This window comes from Gopherus evgoodei, chromosome 10 (assembly GCF_007399415.2).
Source record: "Gopherus evgoodei ecotype Sinaloan lineage chromosome 10, rGopEvg1_v1.p, whole genome shotgun sequence".
Taxonomy (NCBI): Eukaryota; Metazoa; Chordata; order Testudines; family Testudinidae; genus Gopherus; species Gopherus evgoodei.
The window spans coordinates 39,604,703-39,629,827 of record NC_044331.1 but is presented as its reverse complement, the minus strand read 5'-3'; the positions used below and the strand labels follow the sequence as shown (position 1 = coordinate 39,629,827).

The 25,125-nt window shown below is 50.3% G+C and overlaps 1 protein-coding gene and 1 pseudogene across 1 annotated transcript in view; one reads left to right on the top strand and one right to left on the bottom strand.

Moving 5' to 3' along the window:
• LOC115659166 (collagen and calcium-binding EGF domain-containing protein 1-like) overlaps window positions 1-25,125 on the bottom strand; it is a 37,996-nt gene that overhangs the window by 9,317 nt on the left and 3,554 nt on the right. The window contains exons 2-3 of the mRNA XM_030579021.1: window positions 22,153-22,233; window positions 974-1,026 (exon numbers count right to left, since the gene is read on the bottom strand). Coding sequence (XP_030434881.1) covers window positions 974-1,026; window positions 22,153-22,233 — 134 coding nt within the window. The remainder of the gene's footprint in view (window positions 1-973; window positions 1,027-22,152; window positions 22,234-25,125) is intronic.
• LOC115659167 lies at window positions 24,374-25,080 on the top strand (annotated as a pseudogene).

Here is a 25,125-nt window from a genome sequence, read left to right as displayed (position 1 = left end):
ACTCCCCCTCCCATGCGCCTCACCCTGGGGGTCAAGCACAGTGGGTTGGACCACAGCCAGTGCAGCCTTGCAACTAAGAGTGACCCCACACACACAGGACAATGCCTTGCCCTGGGCCAAATCTTCAGCATGGCTCTGACTTTCCTGTAAAGATGCAGATTTACACCAGTGGAGGATCCGGCCTATGTGTCCTCTCCATGTGTAAGTACTTCATGACTGGGCACTCCCCAGTAACTAGCATCCTCAACCCAATCTCTCCCTTCCACCAGGCATCCTCCAGTCCCCACCTCCCTCTTCCAGCTGCCAAACCCTCCCCCCAGCTCTAACTGGCAGGTGACCCAATTCCTCTCCCAAGCCTCCCAACCTAACTGCGTCAGAGCTTCCCCATCCCGCAATGGACCCACCCCACCCTCTGTCTAGCAGCACCCTAGCTGTCTAGCAAGAGCACAGACTCCAGACCATCATGCTCTGGACTCTGCTGAGAAGCTGGAGAGTCCCACGTTCAACAGAGACAAGAGATGAGCCTGGAGCAAACCCAGTTCTAAACACCCCTGAACTCTGGGGAAGATCCGGATCAGAACTTTGTGACCTGGACCCACCTCCAGAATGGAACTGATGGACCCTTTCCCACCCAGCACAAAGCAGAATGCAGAAAGCCTCGTCTGCTGAAATACCGTGTGATCAGTGCTGAAGGTGTGATGTGTGAAAATAGAGAACTGCTGTCACGTGGTGCAAGAAGCAGCCCTGTCATGAGCCAACATCTCAAGAGCTTTCACCCCTGGAGCAGGCAGCGGAGAAGACTGCCCAAATCATGCAGCAAAGTCTCCCAGGGTCTTTCCAGGTGGATGGTATCATCCTGGCTTTTGTCTGACTAGATGATCCACGCACAGGTGACATCTGTGGCTTTAGTGCCACCTGAGAATAAGTGTGGACAGAGTGAGCAGAATGGGAGAGATCTCCTTTTTATACTTACTTTCCAGGATACACTGGCCCATCACAAACCTATAGCCCTCACAGCACTTCCTCCTGGGGGGGAGAGAGAATCAGACTATTATTTATTTAATTGTACCACCTAGGAGCCCTAGTCATGGCCCAGGGCTGCATTGTGCTAGGCGCTGTTCAGACACAGAACAAACAGAGAGGAGCTGCCAATCTAAGTACAAGACAAGAGACAACGGATGGATACAGACAGATAGGTGAGCACAAGGGAACACTGAGATACTCTTGGCCTCCTTGCCGGGCAGTGGCCTCTGCACACCAACAGTTTTTTGAAGGCCTTATATCAGAGGAGCATTTTGAGGAAAGACTGGAAGGAGGCTGAGGTGGCTTTGCTGATGGTTACGAGGAGCTCCTCCCGCACGTGAGGGGCAGCCTGGCAGAAAACACAGAGAGGCTTGTTTGAAAATGTAACATGTGAGCGCTGGATGCCATATTGTGGGCCACTTGCCAGCTCGAGAGTGAACGCGAGACTAACAAACGTCTGCCCAAAAGCAGTTAGCTTCTGTCATAAGCAACTGGGAGACCTCACAGAAACAAGCAGGGCCAGATTCCTCACTGCATCGCTCCAGTGTGAGGCCAGTGTCATTCTGCTGAAATCAATGGAGACGCGCCAATGAAAGGAGTGACTCAGGGCCATGCATCAGCGGTTTTAGGGGCTTGGCTGAATACTGAGGACCTTATTCAGGCACTGCAATTTACAAACCTGAAATGAGGACTCTAGGATTTGGGCCTGATTCTATCATTTACATCTCTGTGAGACTGTAATCTAGAATTTCTTACATTGCTTATTATTTGTACCCCAGCAACTAAAACCAGGGTCCCACTGTACTAGGCACTGAGACACAAAGAACGTATAATCCAAATAGAGAAGGTCACACAGCAGGTCAGAGCTGGGATTAGAACCCAGATGTCCTGGGTCCCAATCCAGTGCATTAGCCACTGGACCATGCTACCTCTCCAGTAGCTATAGGACAGCTTCGGCCCTGAAGTGCTTAACAAGCATTGGGCCCACTTGTCCCTTGTGCCTTCATCTTTCTCTCTTGCTGACGCTGGAGCCTGAGGATGACATCAGGTCACTTTGTTGGATACCTGCACCACAGCTGTTTCTGAGGAGCCCGTGCACAGGATTTTTTTTTGTAGACCTTTCCAAATATATTCACAGCTGGACTGATTGTTCCCTCCCCTTTGTACCCCCAAAGAGGGCTGCAGTCGCACACTGTACCACGGGGCAGCACCACCACAGTGTCTCTTGTATTTACTATATGGCAGAAAAGAACCCAATCTCTGTGTTTGAATCAAGGGGCGCGAGAAGCGGGATCAGCCAGGTGCCCAGAGCACTGCCCTTTCTTTCAAGCCATCCACCTGACCCCTGGCAATTGTGCTGGAACCAGGAAATGGAGCATGCTGGAAGCCACCTTTGATGCATGCTGTCCCCTTAGCTCTGCTGCACTCTAGTTAATAAAAACAGCATGGAGGAGGATCCAGCAGAACATCTCCCATCTCTCTCCCTTCCCTTCCCCTGCTCTGTCTCTGCTCCTGCCCTCTCCGTCTGGCCCAGCGTACTTCTCCAAACCCTGGTCTCCTCTGAGGCCACCCTCCATGTTACTTCTGGCATTGTGAGGCTCCCAAGGAAGGCTGTTGACCCACTGTGAGTCTGGGCCTCTGCTGGCTCTGATCCCATGGTCCCAGCCCCCTAGGAAATGAGGATTGGAGCAGTGGCATGACCTGCCTATAGTCAGGCAGGCGATCAGTCGCAGAGTGAAGAATAAGAACCCAGGAATCCGACTCCCCTTCCCACGCGCTCAGCGGTCGATTGTTAGACAGCAATAAGGAATTCACTGACAGCTTAAAAACCTTCCACTGCAGACTGAGCCCCTAATCTCCCGAAGTCATGTCTCAAGCCCTAGATGGGATGGGCAAACAAGAACACAATGGCATTGAGTGTAACAGGGCACTATGGAGAGCAAAGATGGATTCCCAGCTAGCACTGGCAGGGCGTTGAAGCTGGAGTCCGACCTGCCACAAGCGTGCTGCTCTGCAGAAGCTAATTTCTCTCAAGACTGGGCCTTTTAGTAATGGGGCCTTGCTTCCCCAGGGGAAGAAAGGGCTGCCTGGAGAATAAGCAAGAGTGGATGGTACCCCAGGGCCAGGCTCTAGCCAAATTGAATGTTAATGTCTACAGAAGCCATGTGCTGAGAAGGGAAACCTGTCCCCCGCCCTCGGTCCTTTCATTAAAACCAGGGCAGGCTGTCAACATGAGACATGTCCGTGTGGAGCGGTGCTCCGATGGACTGCACACCGGCAAGGTTTGGAACAAGGCGGCCTGCTTTTAGCTGGGCTCTCAGCGCTGGAGGAAGCATTCAGCCCCAGGAGAGAGGGAGCCGAGAATGGGCCCAGCGCTGGAACCAGAGCCAGTAGAAAAGCTTCGGTGGGAACATCTGTCCCTGTTCGGCAAAAGCTGATTTGACTAAATCAAAATGTTTCCTGGGACTGTCTCATTTTCAAGGGGAAATGATTGAAACGCTGGTTCGATAAGGAGAAATGTTTTGTTTGGACCTTTATCGACACGAAACATTTTGATAAAGTCAAAATGCTTCAATTGCATTGTTTTGACCCATCTCACCCTGACCCTTCTCCCCAGACCTGGGTCAGCACTGCCACACTGACCCCGTGAGCAGGAGGACAAGAGCCAGCCTAGCCTTGAAAGCGCCTGGCTGTTGGCTCACCTCGTGTGGACCCGACACTTGCAGCCGGGTCCTGTTGCCTTTGGGTCAGGTTGCAGGGCTCTACACTGAGTCCTGCTCTGGGATTTGGACAGGTGGCAGGCTGTGTCAACTGCAGCTGGTGATGGAGACCAGAGCAGGGGCTGCAGAGAGCTGCCTGGTATTCAGCTCTCTAGCATTAGCGCTCTCCACCGACCTGCCCTTCCTTCCCTGCTTGGTTCTCAGCACTGCAGTCCCCAGACCGGAGTCAGAGCATCATGTACATGATCATCGGCCTCTGTTTCATGTTGCTTTCCCATTGAGAAAGGAGCTGGGTTAGCGGCTATGCCGTTCTCTGCAGCACCTCCTGCTGGGAGAGACTGGGACTGCAGTGGGTTTAGCTTCCTGTGCTGCCCACCAGGGAGAGAGGTCACTTTCCTGCTCCCACGTGGGATTTCCCTGGAGAAAGGCATTTTGGCTTGGAGCTGCCAACCTCTTCCTCGGGCTGTATCTGAGCAGTTTGTTTTCTTTCTGGTGCGTGGTGCTGGGGAGGCCCTGTGCTCAAGCCGTGTGTCACATTTTCCTCTCTAAGCTTAATTAGCCGCCCCATGAGTCTTCTGCCCCATGCTGGGTAAAGTTACTGGATTCCCTCTCCTAGCCAGGTCACAGAACTGCTGGGGGCTGAAGCGGGACTCTTAGAGTGACAAAGAAAGAGCAGGGGGCAGAGGGGGCATGTGGGAGTACAATCTGTGGTGTACAGAAGTGGGGCCATTGCAGTCGGAGGCAGCCTGTGCCAGGGGTTAGAGCGCAGGTCTGAGAGCCAGGCCTTTTGGGTTCCTCTATTCCTGGATCTGCCGCTGACTCACTCTGTAATCTTACGCAAAAGCTCCTTCCCCTCTCTGTGCCTCAGTTTCCCAGTTTTTAAAAGGTGGATAACACCTCCCATCTTTGTAAAGTGCTTTGAGATCTAAAGCAAACTAAGCCAGGCATGGGAGGGGGAGGAGATGGGGGAGCAACACCCCCAGAGCCTGAAACAACACTAGTTCCTGCTGCATGTTCTGCCTTCCTGCCGGGGAGCAATGGCCATCCAGCTACTGGGCCTGCTTCAGTCTCTAGGGCTGCACAAAGGGAGACCTGGCCCAAATATGTGGGCAGAGGGCCTAGATCCCCCATCCCTCTGCTACCAACTCCATACCCCCCATTTACCGCTTTAGAGGAGGGAGGACAGTCAGCCACCCTCTCACTTGGCTCCTTCTCTCCATTATTTAAGCTTTAGTTTAAAACAAAGTTTCCTGCCCCTCTGCTTGCAGAGAAAACCTTTTGGGGGTGTGGTGCTGCCTGCCTGAGTCTGCAGCCAGCCAAACACTGGACTGCTTTCTGCTCCCACTTGTCTGCATGTAAACTCGGTTCCAGGAAAGCCAATGGCACCACACTGCTGTAAAGCCAGTGGGAGTTAGGCCAGACTTAGGCTACCTGGCTCTGATAGAGGGGGGCCCTGATGCTGGAGACTAATAACAACAATTTCAGTAAAGAGTCCTGTGGCACCTTATAGACTAACAGATGTATTGGAGCATGAGCTTTCATGGGTGAATACCCACTTCGTCAGATGCAAGCAAGAAGCAGGCTAGAGATAACAATTTTAACACCCTCCCCCACCCCAACACACGCACTTATTTAGTCCACCACTGCTCATTCTAGCAGAGGCTTGTCCTGGAGTATCTTAGATCTTCACTCTGCATCCCCCTGCCCCTGCCACACACAATTCCAGGGCTTTGCTTTCCTTTGCACCGTCCACTTTGGTAGGCCTTATTCATTTGGGCTGATGTGCTGGCTAATACCTGTCAAAGAAAAAATCCCAGCGTGGAGGTTTGTTTCCCTTGCTGCTACAGGTAGTAGCATCACCTTCAATGCAATTTCTCTCCTGATGTCTGTTTCACAGTGCGCTGGGTGAAAGGGAACAGGAGATCAGTGGCAGGGGAGGTGGGGAGTACATCCATCATCACCACCTCTGCATGGTGGGTGGATAGACTCATAGACTCATAGACTCTAGGACTGGAAGGGACCTCGAGAGGTCATCGAGTCCAGTCCCCTGCCCTCATGGCAGGACCAAATACTGTCTAGACCATCCCCGATAGACATTTATCTAACCTACTCTTAAATATCTCCAGCAATGGAGATTCCACAACTTCCCTAGGCAATCTATTCCAGTGTTTGACTACCCTGACAGTTAGGAACTTTTTCCTAATGTCCAGCCTAAATCTCCCTTGCTGCAGTTTAAGCCCATTGCTTCTTGTTCTATCATTGGAGGCTAAGGTGAACAAGTTTTCTCCCTCCTCCTGATGACACCCTTTTAGATACCTGAAAACTGCTATCATGTCCCCTCTCAGTCTTCTCTTTTCCAAACTAAACAAACCCAATTCCTTCAGCCTTCCTTCATAGGTCATGTTCTCAAGACCTTTAATCATTCTTGTTGCTCTTCTCTGGACCCTCTCCAATTTCTCCACATCTTTCTTGAAATGCGGTGCCCAGAACTGGACACAATACTCCAGTTGAGGCCTAACCAGCGCAGAGTAAAGCGGAAGAATGACTTCTCGTGTCTTGTTTACAACACACCTGTTAATGCATCCCAGAATCACGTTTGCTTTTTTTGCAACAGTATCACACTGTTCACTCATATTAAGCTTGTGGTCCACTATGACCCCTAGATCTCTTTCTGCCATACTCCTTCCTAAACAGTCTCTTCCCATTCTGTATGTGTGAAACTGATTGTTCCTTCCTAAGTGGAGCACTTTGCATTTATCTTTGTTGAACTTCATCCCGTTTACCTCAGACCGTTTCTCCAATTTGTCCAGATCGTTTTGAATTTTGACCCTGTCCTCCAGAGCAGTTGCAATCCCTCCCAGTTTGGTATCGTCCGCAAACTTAATAAGCGTACTTTCTATGCCAACATCTAAATCGTTGATGAAGATATTGAACAGAACCGGTCCCAAAACAGACCCCTGCGGAACCCCACTTGTTATACCTTTCCAGCAGGATTGGGAGCCATTAACAACTACTCTCTGAGTACGGTTATCCAGCCAGTTATGCACCCACCTTATAGTAGCCCCATCTAAATTGTACTTTCCTAGCTTATCTATAAGAATATCATGCGAAACTGTATCAAATGCCTTACTAAAGTCTAGGTATATCACATCCACCGCTTCTCCCTTATCCACAAGGCTCGTTATCCTATCAAAGAACACTATCAGATTAGTTTGACATGATTTGTTCTTTACAAATCCATGCTGGCTATTCCCTATCACCTTACCACCTTCCAAGTGTTTGCAGATGATTTCTTTGATTACCTGCTCCATTATCTTCCCTGGCACAGAAGTTAAACTAACTGGTCTGTAGTTTCCCGGGTTGTTTTTATTTCCCTTTTTATAGATGGGCACTATATTTGCCCCCTTCCAGTCTTCTGGAATCTCCCCCGTCTCCCATGATTTCCCAAAGATAATAGCTAGAGGCTCAGATACCTCTTCCATTAACTCCTTGAGTATTCCAGGATGCATTCCATCAGGCCCTGGTGACTTGCAGGCATCTAACTTTTCTAAGTGATTAGAAAATTAGATGCGTCTAATGAGAGAGAGAGAGCCCAGGGGTATGTAAGTTTCATCTGCCTGATGCTAGAAGCAGGGCAGTGGTGACCTCGTGGTAACAGACTGGCACAGAGGCTGCTACTGGCTGTGAAGTGCTGTGAGCCGGGGCTCAGAGATGAGACAGAGTGATCCCGGCCCTCTAGGGAGAGAGCAGGGAAGCAGAGCAGAGAGCACCAGCCAAGGTCAGCTTAGTGCTCCAGACGGGAAGCAGGGAGATGCGTCCCTGGGAACAGAACAAGGATGAGAGAGTCTGGTTACGAAAGTCAATTGAATTCCCATGCAGAGGGGATAAGAGTCCAGACGACCCTGTGACAGGGCCCTTAAACCAACTGTATTTTCTGCTTTGGAGAATTCCTCCTATATAGGGGGAATCATGGCAGAGTCCATATGCGGGGGCGGGGGGGAGGGTCTAGGCCATACCCCCATGTGAGTCTCTAGTACCAGGGCATGTTGAAGGAGAGAGGGGTCATGGCCAGCGTATTCCTGTGCATTGGCTATTCCCAGCTGTTGCAATGGTCCTTGGAGGCCAGACACAAGTGAGGGCAGGTCTTGGGGCTGATCTGCCCTGGGCCAGAGCCAAACTGACTCCCTAGCAACTTCAGTATAGGGGAGACATCTTGCCACCTTTCCCCACCCCCCTCCAGTGCCAGTCCCCACCCCCCTGAGCGCCCCTCCAGTGCCAGGATGAATTTGGCCCTTTGTACCTCTGTTCTGTGGTGGGATGGGCACTTTAAAAATGCTGAACAGAGAAGCAGGGGATGATCCTTGCCTAGCTCCACCAGCTGGTGCAGAAACCAATTAGACTAGCAGGTGCCCAGTTAAATCGCTGGCTCTGGAACCACTTAGCACTGGATCCCATGCCCCACTCCCATAAACCACCAAACAAACCTGTTGATACTGCAATGAGCTAATCATGGGATCAAGTCACCAATGTACCAGCGGCCTGGCTGCTATCTAAGGGTCTGATCCTGAGAAGGTTCCCAGTGTAACTCCTACTGCAAGCATCTTGCAAACCCAGTCTTCCCTGCCCCTAGGCAGGGAGTGCCAGTCAGTGCAAAGGGGTGAGGGCTGCCATTTGTCTCAGGGACACAGGGAAGCTAATCTAGCTGCAGGCCTGGGGAGCAGCAGCAGGTGGAGATGAGTTTTATGAGGGCATAAGCTCCATGCAAACCATCCGGGCTGCAGAGCTGCAGCAATAACAGGGAACATTACAGAAAAAGCAAAGGGATTTTGCTGAAATATGTTTTATAAAGCCACTTTAATCCACAAGGGGGGGGGGGGCTGTTAGAGACGTTCCTGGCATCTGCCTCCACTGGACCATTACATGTGGCAATGGCGTGAACCACGGTGGGACAAAGGGGGCTGATGAAATCTGAGGCAGCTGCGAGCATTGGGGAACTGCAGGGGAAAGGTTCACTGGAAGGGAGAAGCCTTGTAGAATCCCAGAAGCGGACACACTCAAATGGTAGCATGGAGGAGATGGTGGATTCTCTGTAACTTGAAGTCTTTAAACCATGATTTGAGGATGTCAATAACTCAGCCAGAGGCTAGGGGCCTCTTACAGGAGTGGGTGGGTGAGGCTCTGGGGCCTGTGATGTGGCGGGAGGTCAGACTAGATGATCATGATGGTCCCTTCTGGCCTTAAAATCTCTGAATCTATGAGATGCGCTTCAGGAGAGTACTAGTCGACACGTGCACCATTACAATTGCTGTTGTAGTGATGCCGAGAGGTGCTGGCCACGCAGACAGCAGCAGAGATCACTGCCTCAAAGAGCTGCCAGTCAAAATAAATAAGACAGACACAGGAGAGGAGAAGAAACAGAGATGCAGAGGGGGCAGTGACTCACTGATAGGGTGACCAGACAGCAAGTTTGAAAAATTGGGACAGAGGATGGGGGTAATAGGAGCCTATATAAGAAAAAGACCCCAAAATTGGGAGTGTCCTTATAAAATCAGGACACCTGGTCACCCTACTCACCAAGGTCACCAGCAGACCAGTGGCAGGGCCTGGAACAGAACCCAAGACTCGCTGTCCATTGCCCTAACACTAGACCACGCTGCCTGCTGAATTTCTCTTTCAAGTGTTTTTAAAGTGTGTCCCCCACCCAGACGCTGAGCACTCAGGGACGAATCACGCAGAGCCAGAGTGGTGAATAAGGACCGCGCATGCCAGTACTGTGACTCAGAGATGTTCTCTGACCATGAGTGCTGGGAATCAGCAACTGAACAAGCCCTCCGGTCACTGGTTAACCAATTGGGCCCTGGGGCGGAGGCTGATTACCAGCTCAGATTGGGGCTGGAGTAGCTACTGAGCTAATTAGCCCATTAATAAGGAGACTGGATAAAAACTCAGGGGAAGGAAGTGCATGGAGGGTGGTGGCAGCGAGCCGAGCCAAGCCGGGCCTGACAAAAGGGAGTTCTCTGGTGGAGTCACCTCTTCGCCCCCCACCTTTGGAGAAGGGCTGGTAAAACGAGAGGCCATTGTAAATCCTGTGCATGCACGAGTCGGGGAAGGTGATGGGGTGAAACACTGTGCGTAAGCTGCACTGTGGTATCTACACAAGAGAAGGTCTGTGCGTGTGCGGAGCAAAGAGGACAGGAGCAGGGCGTGCCCCAGCACAAGGCCCAGCAGGCATTGCTCTCTAGTCACTTGTGCCTCAAAGGTATTTAGATGCCATTGGAAGTCAGGAGCTGAAATGCCTTTGAGCAGTGGCTCTCAGCCTTTGCAGATTACTGTTGCCCTCTCAGGAGTCTGATTTCTCTTGCGTACCCCCAGGTTTCACCTCACTTAAAAACCACTTGCTTACAAAATCAGACCTAAAAATGCAAGTCTCACAGCACATTATCACTGAAAAATGGCTTCTGGTCTCATTTTTACCATATGATTATAAAATAAATCAACTGGCATATAAATACTGTACCTACATTTCAGTGTACAGTATATACAGTCGTATAAACAAGTCATTGTCTGTGTGACATTTTAGTTTGCCCTGACTTTGCTAGTGCTTTTTCTGTAGCCTGTTGTAAACGTAGGCAAATCTCTAGATGACTTGATGTACCCCCTGGATGACCTCTGTGTACCCCCAGGGGTAAGTGTACCCATGGTTGAGAGCCAGTGCCTTTTGCGGACCTTGCCTGGGACACTGTCCATTGATTTCTTGTGAATCTGATGCTTGGTCTGTTTGCTGAATTGGCTGCACCTACCCCACGTAGTCAACAGGGGGAGGGGCAACTCTAGTCCTTGCCATTAGGGGGAGTGGGCTGGGGGCAAGTATCCCTCTTGTGCAGGGTGATGGAATGGGGGGAAGGGGAAGGTTAGCACGGCTGGCTGATGAGTCAGCTGCAAAGAACTCGGCAAAGCAGCTGATGGGGCAGGGATTGCAGCTTCAGGGCTGAGTCCCTGGGGGGAGATGCTTGGCAAACGCTGCTGAGATTCATCCTGCACTGCATTGGAGAGGGGGCCCAGCTGAAGAGGCAGGAAATCCTGTTCTTATACACCCATCCCCTTAGCACCCCACTCTCCCACCCCTGGTGGACCGTGGGGCAGGCGAGAGCCTGGTAGGGCAGAGGCCACGCCGGCAGCCCCTTGGGAGCTGTGTGTTCATGTGCCCATCTAGCAGAATGTAGAGAGGGGCAGAAAATAACCATGTCCATCTCTGGGGAGGCAGCGCTCCAGCATCCGTGTCAGTGCCACTCCCCTAGCTGCTGGGCTGCGCAGGCTCAGTCCAGGTCAGGGTTGTGCTGGTGGTGGCGGCGTTGCCAGCCAATCTGAATTCTGGGCAGAAGTGCAGAGCCCACTAGGGGAAAGGCGTGGCCACAGAGCTCAGAAATCAACTAATTCCTGGGGAACAAGGAATGAAAACCAGGGTGCAGATAAGAGGGTCAAAATGAGACTGCTGGCTGGGGACCACATGCGAAGAACCCTGGACCGGTCCCACTGCCATCCCTATCACTGGCTTAGTCCCAGCAGCCTGTAGATGAAACGATCCATTGCCCAATGCCAACCCCCTGCTCTGCCCCCTGCTCTGGCTTTAAGTTCTCTGTGGCTCCTGCTGGGCCGGGTCCTTGCCCTGCCTGGGCTGCTGCTGCTGAGCTGTGGAGTGTCTCTCCAGGCAGGGTACAGCCCAGCAGAGTGGAGATGTCTGTGGTGCAATTCAATTAAAAGCAAAATCCGTGTTCCCACAGAGTCGGGGGCAGAGAGGAGCCTGTGGTTTGTTTTCTCAAACCCTCTGTGGAGACACTTTAATTAAAATGACCTTCCAGTCCCGCCATCCTCCAGCCTCACAATGCACCTCGAGGTCTGGCACTGGTGCCTACCCATGGCTTTAACCCTTTGTTCCTCCACAGCCTGGGCCCTGAGCATCTCTCCTTGCTGGCCCAGCCCCTCCCAGTCGCTCCCCCCAGTTCCTGCCCAAAGATTCTCCTCTCGGCACACCTGGACTCTGGCATTCTGCTCTGTGCACAGAGACCAAGTTCCTGAAGGCAGCTGTGCAGGCCGGAGAGGGGCACTTCACCCAGCGTTTCTCTGTTGATACATCCTGGCCTTCCACAGCCTTTCCGCTCTCTAAACCCCATCCCCCTAGTACAGCGGGGTCTCATTTAGCCAGACAGCATTGTGTGAGCTCCTGATCCGCTTGTCTGTCTGTCTAGGGGTATGGCTACACTTGCAGCGATACAGCGCTGCCATGGGAGCGCTCCCGCAGCAGCGCTTTGAAGTGCAAGTGTGGTTGCAGTGCCAGCGCTGGGAGAGAGCTCTCCCAGTGCTGCACGTACTCCACCTCCCTGTGGGGATTAGCCTGCAGTACTGGGAGCCGTGCTCCCAGTGCTGGGGCAGTGTTCACACTGGCGCTTTACAGCGCTGTAACTTGCTGCACTCGGGGGGGTGTTTTTTCACACCCTTGAGCGAGAAAGTTGCAGCGCTGTAAAACGCCAGCATAGCCAAGACCTAGGATACAGCCCTTATCCCCCAAATCCCTAGGCACCGCCTGAACGTTTGCACCGTTAGCCTCACAGTACACTTCAAAGATAGAGCAGCGTGATTAGCCTCACTTTACAGCTGGGGAAACTGAGGCACAATGAGGCTAAGTGATGGAACCAGAGCCACACAGGGAGTATTGTGGCAGAGCTAGGAACCCTCTGTCCAAATCTAGTGCCTTAACTACAGGATCATTCTTCTGCTTGTAGAACTGATAAATGAAATTGTTTTTAATTGTTCACTTTATTAATGTAATGTCTGTTCACCATTCACTACACTTGCCTACATTGTACCTTCTGTTCACTGTTTGCCATATTGTAATTCAAACCCCATTTTAAAACACTCACTTCATTTTGTAAAAGCTTCCTCCAACCTTCATTTTTGCAAACCCTGCTGTGATCTTATTAGTTTAGTTTAGCTGTGTGACTGAGGTATGTATGGATGATGGAATCAACCTCCAGCCCCAGCCTGTCCAGATGAAATAAAGTTCAAACCCCACCAGCTGAAGATGCAGACCAGAGCCCTAACAAAGTAAGAAGAGTCCACTCTAAAAAGAAAAGGTACAATAGAAGGAAGATCAAAGCCAGGTCCTAGGCTGAAAGTCACGCCTGCAATTGATGGGTGATCAATCACCAAACCCAGAGGCAGTGTGACAGCAAGACCTATAGACTCTGGATTCAAACTAAAGCCTACAAAAAGGATGGGTGAGATGGAAGACTTTGGAGGGGAACATTCTGCTGCCAACATGGAAGGGAATCGGTGCATGCCCAACAAAGACCCAGCTTTCCTGGCCAGTTAGCCTCCACAAGCTACGAATCCAAGCTGCAAAATCACGCCATGAACTCAAGCTATGTCCAGGACTGGTAACTATGCAGCAGCTGCAAAACATCTGATGGATGTGTGTGTGTATGAACGTGTGTGTGTGTATAAGTATTAGGTATAATGTGTGTATAAGAATTAAAATATTAGTTATTGGTCATAAATCAGATTGTTATCATAATAAATGTGGCATCTTTGTCTTGCTCCCTGAAAAGATCCTGTGTAGTTTTTTTGGTGGAGATGCAAAGGGGGAGCAAGCATAGAATCCACAGTTGTTATAAAAACTGGTGTGCGCACCACCAGCTTTAGTAAGCCTGGAACTATAGGAAAAAAGATTGTAAACTTTCAGTTAATTAACCACAGACTCTGAAGGAAATAGAAGTTTAGGTTTAAATCTTGTTCAAGTAGTAAAATACTATGCATTGAGAATTTTTATAATTAAAAGATATACACACCCTCGGTCATAGGAGGGCTGAGAAAAAGGGGAGAGGTTTAGCATCCCTCTCTCCACCCCGAACTGCTGGGAGGAAATAATTGGAGGTGGGTATATCCCCGGACATAGCAAGGTCAGGCAACAGGAGGAGGACTTAGAGATCCTCGCTCCACACTGAAAAATCCTAGGTGCATACACCCTCAGCCATAGCAAGACTGAGCTAAAGAGGAGAACTTAGTGTTTCTCGCTGTGATCCTGGAAAGGATTTTTATAGTTTGTGTATGAACTGAGTGAGTGAGTATGAACCCTTGGTGGTAGTAGGCCGAGGGAGGCTTAGTGTCTCTCCCTCTGGCCCAGAGAGGGTTAAATTGCTCTACCAGGAGTTAAAAAGGGAAAATTGCTCTTTCAGGAGTTAAAAAGGGAAACTGCTCTTTCAGAAGTTGTAAGCTGCTTTTTTAGGAATTAGGGGTTATAATGCTTGATATTTGTCAATTTGGTTTTGTTGTGGTTGGTCGTTGCTCACAACTGTTGGGGAAAATATTTTAAAAAAACACTGTCTAAAGATATTCTTAAAAACAACAAATTGGCTAGGTATATAAACCCTCAACTCCAATGAAAAAGGAAGCAACCGCAATTTGGCTTCTATGGAAAACCTGTAATGAGGTATTCCTTCAATTGGCTAAATGTAAAAATAAAAAAACTGCACCAAGATTTACAAGACTCTGCTGCAAAAGCAGAGAAATAAAAATGTATGTAGTACTCAAATCTAGTTAGATGCCCTTAAGGTTGGGTACAGAGAGTTAAAACAGCACTCTCACATCTTACAGCAGCAGTAACATCAGAAAAAGGAACATTTGAGACCCCAGAAGGGGCACATTTTTGGGACCTCTCTGGAGAGTGGAAAGGGGAATATTTGGGTAGATTCCTCCTTCCAGGGCCAGAATGCCATTGCAACAGTAACAACAGTGCCTGCTTCTGCCTCAGACCTCCAGGCCATGGCAAAGTGGCTGGGGATTTTAAAATGGAAAAAATCTAAAGTCACAAAAAAATGCACCACTTAATTAGCATTTGTGCAGCCCCAAGTACCGAACACACTGTGGCAGAGACTAAGCAGGGTCTGCCATGTGGGAGCACTGTGCTAATTTTGTTTCTAAGCTTCTATCTTTCAGGCTCTAAACCAGAACATCAGGAGAGCTGGTACCAGCTGAAGGGTTATAGTGTCGCGACAAAGTCTGTGTTCAGTGTTCCGTGTTGCACGTTCTGTGTCTGTCTCTCGTCGGGTCCTGTGCTAGCACTGGGTCCAGAAACAGAGAAATACTACACTAGACAGGATAAATGTCTTTTACTCTCTCTACTTCCCCCATGTCCATCCAACTTATCAATCACCACTTGTGTCCAGAAGACTTTCGTCCCCAGTGCATCAGGTTTATTTTTGTTAGGTTCTCTAATAGTCATTTTGTTGTTAATTTTTGTTATTAATACATTTATATTGTTAGTTACATTTGCTTGTATTGTTAATTCCACACTTTCCTCTATGTACCCTGGTTCTACTTCCCAAGCCCTGAAGGGTAGTTCTTGGGCCCCCATAACCTGTAAGACCTTGGCCCATAATTGTAGGGCCCCATCTTTCAGGTCCCCAGAAACCTCTTAAGAACAAGTGTTAAAAATAGGGGACTCTGCAACATTTTAGCAACTAAATGTTAGTTTAAGTCCAAATCAGCTTAACCTTGCATAACAACTGTGGTCCTCCTACAAAGTCTTATTTGTTGTGTGTGCTTAAGAAGGTCCTGACCTCAGTAACTTTTATTGTTTGATGGCTATTCCAGCATCAGACTTGGGCCTCATTTTATTTGTCAATGTACCCAATGATTGTAATGGCTTTATTCTCAATTATTATAACTATAATTGTTTGCATTTGTGTGTAGGTTATATCTGGTGTTTAGTCAATTGTAATGGTTTTAGTTATATTCACCTGGTTATAATTGTTTGGTTTATTTGCAACAGATCACCTGTGCCCTACAGTGACAACAACTACTGTAATAATCATAGATCAAGGGGCAAAGTGTTGTAGAAGCAGCCCACCTGGTCAGCAGTCCTAAATATAATTTTTCACCCCCTCATTGTCCTATTAGTTATGTTGGTTCTGCCTTAAAGCAATTACATTAAGTGTGACCCATTCAGTACCCCTGGATTGAAGGGTCAAAAGGGGGACAATGTAGAACTGATAAATGAAATTGTTTTTAATTGTTCACTTTATTAATGTAACATCTGTTCACCATTCACTACACTTGTCTACATTGTAACTTCTGTTCAATGTTTACCATATTGTAATTCAAACCCCATTTTAAAACTCTTACTCCATTTTGTAAAAGCTTCCTCCAACCTTCATTTTTGCAAACCCTGCTGTAATCTTATTAGTTTAGTTTAGCTGTGTGACTGAGGTATGTATGGATGATGGAATCAATCTCCAGCCCCAGCCTGTCCTGATTAAATAGAGTTCAAACCCCACTGGCTGAAGATGCAGACAAGAACCCTAACAAAGTAAGAAGAGTCCACCCTACAAAGAAAAGGTACAATAGAAGGAAGATCAAAGCCAAGTCCTAGGCTGAAAGTCACGCCTGCAATTGACAGGTGATCTATCCCCAAAGCCAGAGGCAGTGTGACACAGCAAGACCTATAGACTCTGGATTCAAACTAAAGCCTACAAAAAGGATGGGTGAGATGGAAGACTTTGGAGGGGAACATTCTGCTGCCAACATGGAAGGGAATCGGTGCAGGCCCAACAGAGACCCAACTCATCCTTGTGCCCGGCTTTCCTGGCCAGTTAGCTGCCTCAAGCTATGAACCCAAGCTGCAAAATCAAGCCACAAACTCAAGCTGTGTCCAGGACTGGTAACTATGCAGCAGCTGCAAAACTTCTGATGGATGTGAATGTGTGTGTATGTGTAGGAATGTGTGTGTGTGTATAGGTATTAGGTATAATGTGTGTGTATAAGGATTAAAATATTAGTTATTGGTCATAAATCAGATTATCATAATAAATGTGGCATCTTTGTCTTGCCCCCTGAAAAGATCCTGTGTAGTTTTGTCTGTACAACATGCTTTCTCTGCCAGGCAAAAGAATTTTGGTGTCACACTGGGGGGGCAACCTGATTGACATCACTGGTAATGCTCCAGTGTAAATCTACTGCCCAGCACCCCGAGTGAGAGTAATACAGAGCCTCCCCTCAAGAATGGGTGCTGCAGCCATGGTGCCCCCTCCAGGCTGGCGGGGGAAGGAGGACTGGAGCAGACCTCTCTCCAGATCCCATCTGTGTGCTACCAGGCAGAGAGGCCCATAAAGCTGGGATCTGAGTGGCCTTCTCAGTTCCTTCCTTCTCCACCCCCAGTGTAGGCCAGCCCGGATTACCAGCCAAACATAACTTTCTTCCTTCGGACTCGGTCATTCGGTACTTCCCCTTCCCTGGAGCTGAACTTTCTGCCTAGAATTGGGCTGGCTCCTTTTCAAACATTGTCCTCTGGGATGAAAGCATCACACGACGCTCACACTGTGATTACCCCAGTGATGGCTCTGGAAGGTCTCACTGTCTTGCTTGGGACAGTCTTGCCTAGGATATCATCAGACTGCGTCATACCAAACTAGGGAGGGGAGATCCATTGCATTCCCCTCCTCCACTCATTCTGTGATCTCATGGCAAGGTCTGATCTCAGTAAGGCTGTTCTGCTGCTGAGGCTGCACTGTGCTGCCTAGCTAAGTTGGCCTCTGCCACAACCACCCTACCTGATCTCTTCCTCCTTTGGGTGATGTACTGAGATCTGGGCTGGGGTCAGCTGACTCTGTGCCACAAGGAGTGAAGAAGTTGCTCCAGTGGGCACAGAGATAGATAGATAGAGGGCAGGGGAGTTTGGGGTGGTGGTCAGGGGGCAGGGGTGTGGATAGGGTTCAGGGCAGTCAGAGAGCAGAAAACCAGGAGTTCCAGGGGGGCAGTCAGGACAGGGGTTCAGGGGGTGATCACGGGACAGGGAGAAGGGGTGGTTGTATGAGGCAGGGGTCCCGACGGGGCATTCAGGAATGACAGGAGGGGTTGGATGGGGCGGTGGGGGGCAGTCAGGGGCAGGGGTTCTGAAGGCTGACAGAGAGCAGGGAGGGGGTGGATGGGGCAGGAATCGGGGGGGTCATCAGGGGGCAAGAGGCAGGGGGATCAGATAGGGGGTGGGGCCTGGCCACTCCTGGCTGTTTGGGGAGTCACAGGCTCACCTAACCAGCCGTCTATACAATTTCTGAAACCCGATGTGGCCCTCAGGCCAAAAACTTTGCCTGCCCCTGCTCTACTGCCCCTAGCTGAAGACCAGATCTTGGTCCCCACTGAGCCAGCTTGGCACCAGTCTGGCGGCACAAAGCAGCCTCCAGGCCTGTTTCGCCAATTACCTGGAGATTTTCCTGGCACAGGGGAAATCACTGTGTGGGCAAGAGCCAGTTTAGCCAGCTCTATGCTACCCCCACCTGCCAGGGGTGTGGCTGAAGAAGAAGGACCAAAGGCCTGAACTGCTGTGCACCAGCAATGCAGTCATTGCATGAGCTCACCTTGGACCAACTGTGCCTTGTGTTGGGGACTGGACTGGCAGAAAAATTTCTCTCTAGCTGCTTGTTCCCAGCTACGCCGGGTACTGCGGGGCTGGGGCCAAGGACCTGGCCCAGCAGCTCTTCCAGATTGCAGCATCGGGGCTGCTGAAGCCAGTCAAGCTGGAGCTGAAGAGGGGACTTCGAGAATATGTGATGCATGTCAACTGTGGGGGCATAGACTATGCTGATTCAGCATCCCCCGAGTCAGCGTTTGGGGGGAGCCCCAGCCAAGCCCAGTCGTGCCTTTGACTCTGAAGCCCATGCTGAGAGGAGCAGCAAATGCCCGATGGAATAACTCCCCCACCCTCGCTCCCCCTCTGCGTCCCTGCACAATTTCACTAATTAAAATGCTGGAGCCCAGCTGCTGCAGTAATGAAAGAGTTCAGGGGAAGCTCGGCTCGGCAGGGCCCTGCAAGGTTTTTGGCCCTGCTCCCAGCCAGCCCTGTAATCACCGCTGACTCAGCAGGCAGCTTGGGCAAAGGTTCAGCCAGCCACCGTGCTTCCAATTTCTGCTCCAGCCCGGGTGACAGCATGCAGAAACCTCGAGGGTCTGCCCAACAGAGCAGGTAGCAAGACCTGGTCCATTCCAGGGACTGCCCTCCGAAATCAGAACACTGGATTGGGAGAGACAACTCGACCACCCCAGTTCAGTTCCACGGGGGGTAGGGGGGTGTTTGTACACCCTTGTGCTTTGCAATAGTAATTTCTCAGCCTCTCCTCCTGCAAGGGGGCTGGTTAGTTACAACAGGCATCCGAACCTCTCCACATAATCACTCAGTATTTGTGCTTCTCTCCTCTTCTCTTACCTCCTGTTCCTTCAGTGGCTCGCTAAGTGGGGTCTTCTCCTCCTCCAGCCTGGATGTCTCACAAGGATCTGTCCTCCTCGTCTCTCTTTACCCCTTGCCTCTGGGGGATCTCATCCACTCACATGGCTTCAGCTACTGTCTTTATGCCAGTGACTCATAACTCTACCTCCCCTCTCCTGACCTGCCTCTCTACATCCAATCTGCATCTCGCCCTCTCTGAACTGATCTCCCCATCTTCCCTCCCTAACCTTTCCCGCTTCCTCTATTGTTACTGATCACACCCCCAGCCCCATCTGACACTCAGATCTAGGGGTCCTCTTTGACTCCTCCCCCTCTCCTTTGTCCCACCCATCATTGTGGGGTGTCCTAAACATGCTGCTTCTTCCTCTGGATAACATTACCGATGTTGGCACAGGGCTACTTGGGGATGGTAGTTATTGATTTCCTTTACTGATCTGAAATCTAACTATTTTGACTGCATCCGCTATCCCTTCCCTAACACAGCCACGGATATAGCTTTATCCAATTTTCTGTAAGGCCGGAAGGGACTGTTTGGATATGTTCTCTGACCTACACGGCACAGAGTATAGAAATTGACCTAGTGATTTCTACACTGAGCCCAATAACTTGCAGTTTAACTAAAGCATGGGGTAACATCTTCCTGGCTGCCGCTGCACCAGTCGTTTGCATGTTGACATTCACTGCAGTGATGGGAGGGGTTCTCCTGTCACTGGAGTTCAGGGATTCTCAAACTTCATTGCACCGTGACCCCCTTATGACAACAAAAATGACTCCATGACCCCAGAAAGGGGGACTCAGGCCTGAGCCCACCGGAGCCCCGCCTCCCCCTCCTTCAACCCTGGGCGGGGGACCTGTAACCTGAGCCCTGCTGCCTGGGCTGAAGCCAAAGACCGAGCCCCACTCCCCAGGGCTGAAGCCTTTGGGTTTCAGCCCCGGGCGGTGCAGCTCAGGCTTCGGCTTTGGCCCCAGGCAGCAGGACTCGGGCTTTAGCCCCAGGCTCCAGCAAGTCTAAACACCAGCCCTGGCAACCCCATTAAAATGGGGTTGTCACCCACTTTGGGGTCCTGACCCACAGTTTGAGAACCGCTGCTTAATTCACACACCCCACGAGAGGCAGTAGCTAGGTCAATGGAAGAATTCTTCCACTGACTCAGCACTGTCTGTACCAGTGATTACATCAGCTTAACTACGTCGCTCGGCGTTGTGGCTTTTTACACCCCTGAGAGATGTAGCTGTGCTGATGTCAGTTCCCTGTGTCGACCAGCCCTGTGTGACCTAGTGGCCAAGTCCCATTTACACATGTGATTTAAGAGCCTAAGGCCTCGTCTACAGCAGAAAATTAGGTCAAACTATCAAAATCAGTCGGAGTGTGAAAAATCCACAGCAGCGCACTTAAGACGACTTAACCTCTGGTGTAGGCAGCATTAGGTCAACAGAAAAATTCTTCCATTGACCTGGCAACCACCTCTCGGGGAGGTGGATTACCTACGCTGGTGGCAGTATCCTTCCTGTCAGTGTAGATTGTGTATATACTGAAGTGCTACTGTGGCATATAAGTGTAGACAAGCCCAGGGTGTCGCTGACTTTCATTAAAACTCAAAGTACTAAAGCCCAGCTCCTCAAGGGTATTTAAGCTCCTAACTCTCATTGATTTCAGTGGGAGCTAGGCACCTAAATACCTTTTAAAATCTGGCACTAAGTCACTTTTGAAATGGGATGTAGGTTCCTAAACCACTCAGATGCCATTGAAAATATACTGTCTCTATGTGTGAGTGTGGACAGCACCTAGAGTATTGCAGAGGCAATGTGACTACAAACCTGTTGGATCACGGTGGCGTGTAGAGTAGGGACACTGCACACTCATGGGTGTCTATAGTGTGTAGATGGTGTGGGACGGCTTAGGTGAGTAGAGTGCCCTACACGCCTGAATCCCCCAGGGTACATACACTACATGGCTCTTTGCACACCCAAGCAGTGACTCCCGTCTACACTGCTGTTTATAGCTGTGCAATGTCCTGCTGCCTCCCAACCCTTCCAGAGCCTTTCACTGCAAAGTGTAGACACACACTGCAGTGACAAGTGGGGATACAACCTGCCTTTCACTGCAGCTCGTTGGTACTCAACACACCACCGTAAGTGTGGACATAGCCAAAGAGAGACCCAAGGATTCAGTGCAATGGGCACAGAGTTGCCATGTGCGTCTGCAATCTCTCTTTCAGCAAATGGCTGGGTGTATTCAGCTCTCTCCCAAAACTCCACGCTATTCTATTTCTCCAGTCTCCAAAGGCTCAAGAATTCCCTTGGCGCTGCACAAAAAATGCTGGAGCGTCTGCATTAAAAAATGCCTTTGCAATGACTGGAGGCTGCCAGACCGTTTTTGACTGGAGATGACGCTGGTCCGAGGGAAGCTGGCCACATCTGGTGCTCAGCTGGGCTGCCTCAGAGAGACACATGGTTTCGGTTTGGCCACTTCAGACCTCCTGTTTCTGGTACAGGATTAGTGATCTCAATAGGGCTATAGATCACACACGGCACCTCAGCACACAAAGCCCTGACTGGGTCATGCCCGGGAGGGTTTCATTGGAGAAGCTCTGGGTAATAACAATAATATTGTGAGTGTTTTATCGGAGAGTCTCAAAGCACTTTACAAATATGAACTCATTAAGCCCGGAATGCCCTCAGGCCTGATCCTGCATTCCTCACCCATTCACACTCTCCGCAGTCGGCATAGCTCTACTGGAGTCCTTGGAGCAATGTTGATTTACACCAGCTGGGGCTCTGCCTGGGCGCTGTGACTGTGCAAGCAATGCAGGATCAGACCCCTTGTGGTGCACTTATTATCCCCATTGTACAGCTATGGGAACCGAGGCACAGAGAGCAGAAGGGACTTGCCCTTGGTGCAAGAGTGGAAGAACCAGAGATAGAACCCAGGTGTCCTGGCTCCTGTTTCCCCAGATTTAACCATTAGAGTACACTCTGTCAGGGTCAGTCTATCCTGAGAGCTGTGAACTGTTTCTTTATCCTCATTACAGAAAAGAAAAAGCTTTCCAGATGCCCCTCAATTTCAAAATCCTTGGGGTGCTACAGATGACTCCTTTTTCCTGCCCTGAGCTCTCAGAGAGGCACATGACTTACCGTAAGCATGTGGCTGGCTTCCCGCCTGCTCCCGTGCAGGAATATTCCATGGTCAGGATTTTATTCTCAGGACAAGATTCGCTGCAGGAAAGATGAAGGAGGAGTTTAAGTCTAGTTTGTTCCTTCCAGATCGGCTCGCAGGCTGCCTTGGTTCCTAAAGCCAGTCAGCCTGTCCCACCTGAGCGTCATAAGCACCTGTCAGTAGACACGGTTTGGTGGCTTGTGCTCACTGGCCTCGGGTCTGGAGTGACGTGAGGTCCTTAAGGTTGTATTTGTCAGAATTAACTGTCCCTCCAAACAGACCACATTACAGGCAAGTGCCCTTGGATACTTGTGACCCGAGAGGCTAGTCAAACGTTGGTGCCCTAACTGCGTCAACCTAAGCGCTATGCCTCTTGCAGACTGATTAGGTGGGTGTAGTGGGCGACTTATATCTGCGGGAGTAACGCTGTAGTGTAGACACTTACAGAGTTAGGTCATCAGAAGGCAGCTTATAGCAACTTAACTCTGTAGTGCAGACCAGGCCCTATAGGCTTTCTTGTTTTTTTTCCCTCTGTTCTTGGCTGGGTCCTCAGTTTCATTGTGATCTCTCACACACCCATACAAACCTACCCCAAGCAATACTCAGCCCAGAAGCACCTGGGCGGGTTCTCACACACCTTTGTCTTGGGTGGCGTTTATGTTTACAGTTATGTTAACAGAAGGATGAGTTCACACCTACCAACCTCAATGAGTTTTTAACCCAAGGCATGACAAGGTTACACCCAGTTCATGACAATACGCTGCTCTTGGCCAGGGCTCCTAGCCAGTGGCCTGCCTGCCTTTACCTTGCTATTAGGTTAAGGTTTTGTCAAGGTTATTTTTAGTAAATGTCAGGAACAGATCATGGGCAATAAACAAAAATTAATGGAAGCCTGTGACCTGTCCCTGACTTTTACTAAAAATAACTGTGATAAATGGAGCTGATAGAGGGAGGACTGAAGCACGAGTGGGGAGCGGCCCGGGGGATGGGAGCCCAAGCCCCACTGCAGAAGGATGGGGGGGGGTCCAGCACCTACCACCTGAGCAGCTTGGAGTGGCTGGGAGCTCCACAGAGGCTGGGAGTTCCAGAGTCCCCCCGCCATCCATGGCAGCTCAAAACTCCAGGGCCCCTGCTGGCTGACAGCTCTTGCCCTCCACCGAGGTCTCTGAAAGTCACAGAATCTGTGACCTCCATGACATAATCTTACCCTTACCCATAGTGACCTGATATGATCTGCTAGCAACATACCGCTCGGACTGGGAAGTTACATTCTAGCGCTCTAGCCAGAGTCTTCTAGCCCTAGCTAAGGGCATCCCTTCAGTGCTTAGTGATCTTCCAGCCCTAGGTGGTATCGCTCCTGCTTTGTCTGGTGATCTAGTCACATGCCTGCCTTTGATAGTGAGTGAGCGCTAGCTAACGTCATGCTGTTGTAGCTAGTGATCACCAGCCCATGAAGATTTTGCTACACTGGCGAGTGAACAATCAAAGGGAATTACTGCTATTATTAGAATTGCCAAGCCTGGGGAGAAGGTGGTAGCTGTTCTTTATGTTATCTTGTTAGTTTTTTCATTAATAAAACCTAACCCCCAGGGTACGGGGGAGTTTTGATTCCCCAGTGTATGGATTGTGTCTAAAAGCAGGGCAGGAAAGGCAACTTGTCTTTGACTTAGAGTGCTCATGAGTTTCAAAGTGTGTGTGTGTGTGTGTGTGTGTGTGTGTGTGTGTGTGTGTGTGTGTGTGTGTGTGTGTGTGTGTGTGTGTGTGTGTGTGTGTTGCACTGGCAGTGTTGCCAGCCACAAATGTTAAACAAGCAGGAGTCCGTCCCCCAAAAGTCATAAGAGAGGCTTAAATATCATAAGAGTTTTTTTAAAGTAATAAAGGTGGGGCTCTTTATAGCTGCCTTCTGGTTTCTTAGCCTGGGAGGCTGCCCTCAAGTCACCTTTTCAAACTTTCCTGGGCTACAATCTCACTTTTTTAAAAACAAAAGCTGAGCATCTCGTCTGATCACATGACTCGTGGAACTAGGGCTTTAATCAAAACATCCAATATTGCGAGAGTTGGCAATGCTGCACTGGGCCAAAGTCATCCTGGCGGCGCTCTTCCGCAGCTCACAGGAACCTCCCTGAAACACTCTCTAAACTCCGTCCAACCCATTTCGTCTTTCAGTCACTGAGTTCCCCCTCCCAGGCAACTGTGCTGCCCTGAGATGACCACGGTGCTGACCCAGGAGCTGGAGCGGATCCCCGACCAGCTGGGCTACCTGGTGATCTGCGATGGAGCTGTGCTGGCGTCAGCCGGTGACCTGGAGAACGCCGAGCACACGGCCGGAGTGATCTCAGAGCTGGTGGCCACAGCCTGTGGCTTCCAGCTCCAGCGTGGCCCCGACCACCAGTTCAAATGCCTATCAGTGGTGTTCGGGGAACACACTTTCCTGGTGACCGTTTCCTGCCAGAAGATCTTCATGCTGAAGCGACAGAACCACTTGTGGGAGCCGGTCGCCGTCTGAGCCGTGGGGGTGGGGTCCATGCGCGAGTGTGGCTGGGTGAAATGGGGGGGAGGGCTCCCCTTGAGTTCCTGACCAGGCTCTGGCTTGACCTGTGGGGGTGTCACAGGGGCTGGTCGGGGACTCCCCCCAGCTTTCCCCTGGCAGCACCTGCCCCCCATGGCTGCCTGAATAAAGCCTCTGCACCCGTTAGGGCTAGCTGGGTGGGGTCCCCCATTTCACCAGGACCCCCTGCTGGGGCAGAAGGGCTCCAGTAATGTCCCCTCTAAATACCCCCACCCGGTGGCGACAGGAGGAGAGGCTGCAACGGCATCTGTGGGGCTTTCTGGAGATTTGGGGTGAGGGGAAATCTGCTCCGGCCAGGGGCCTCCCTGTAACTGTTTAGAGAATAAAGTGTCTTTTCTTAAAAAAAAAAAAAAAACTGTTAAACTCTCTGGCTGGACTCCTT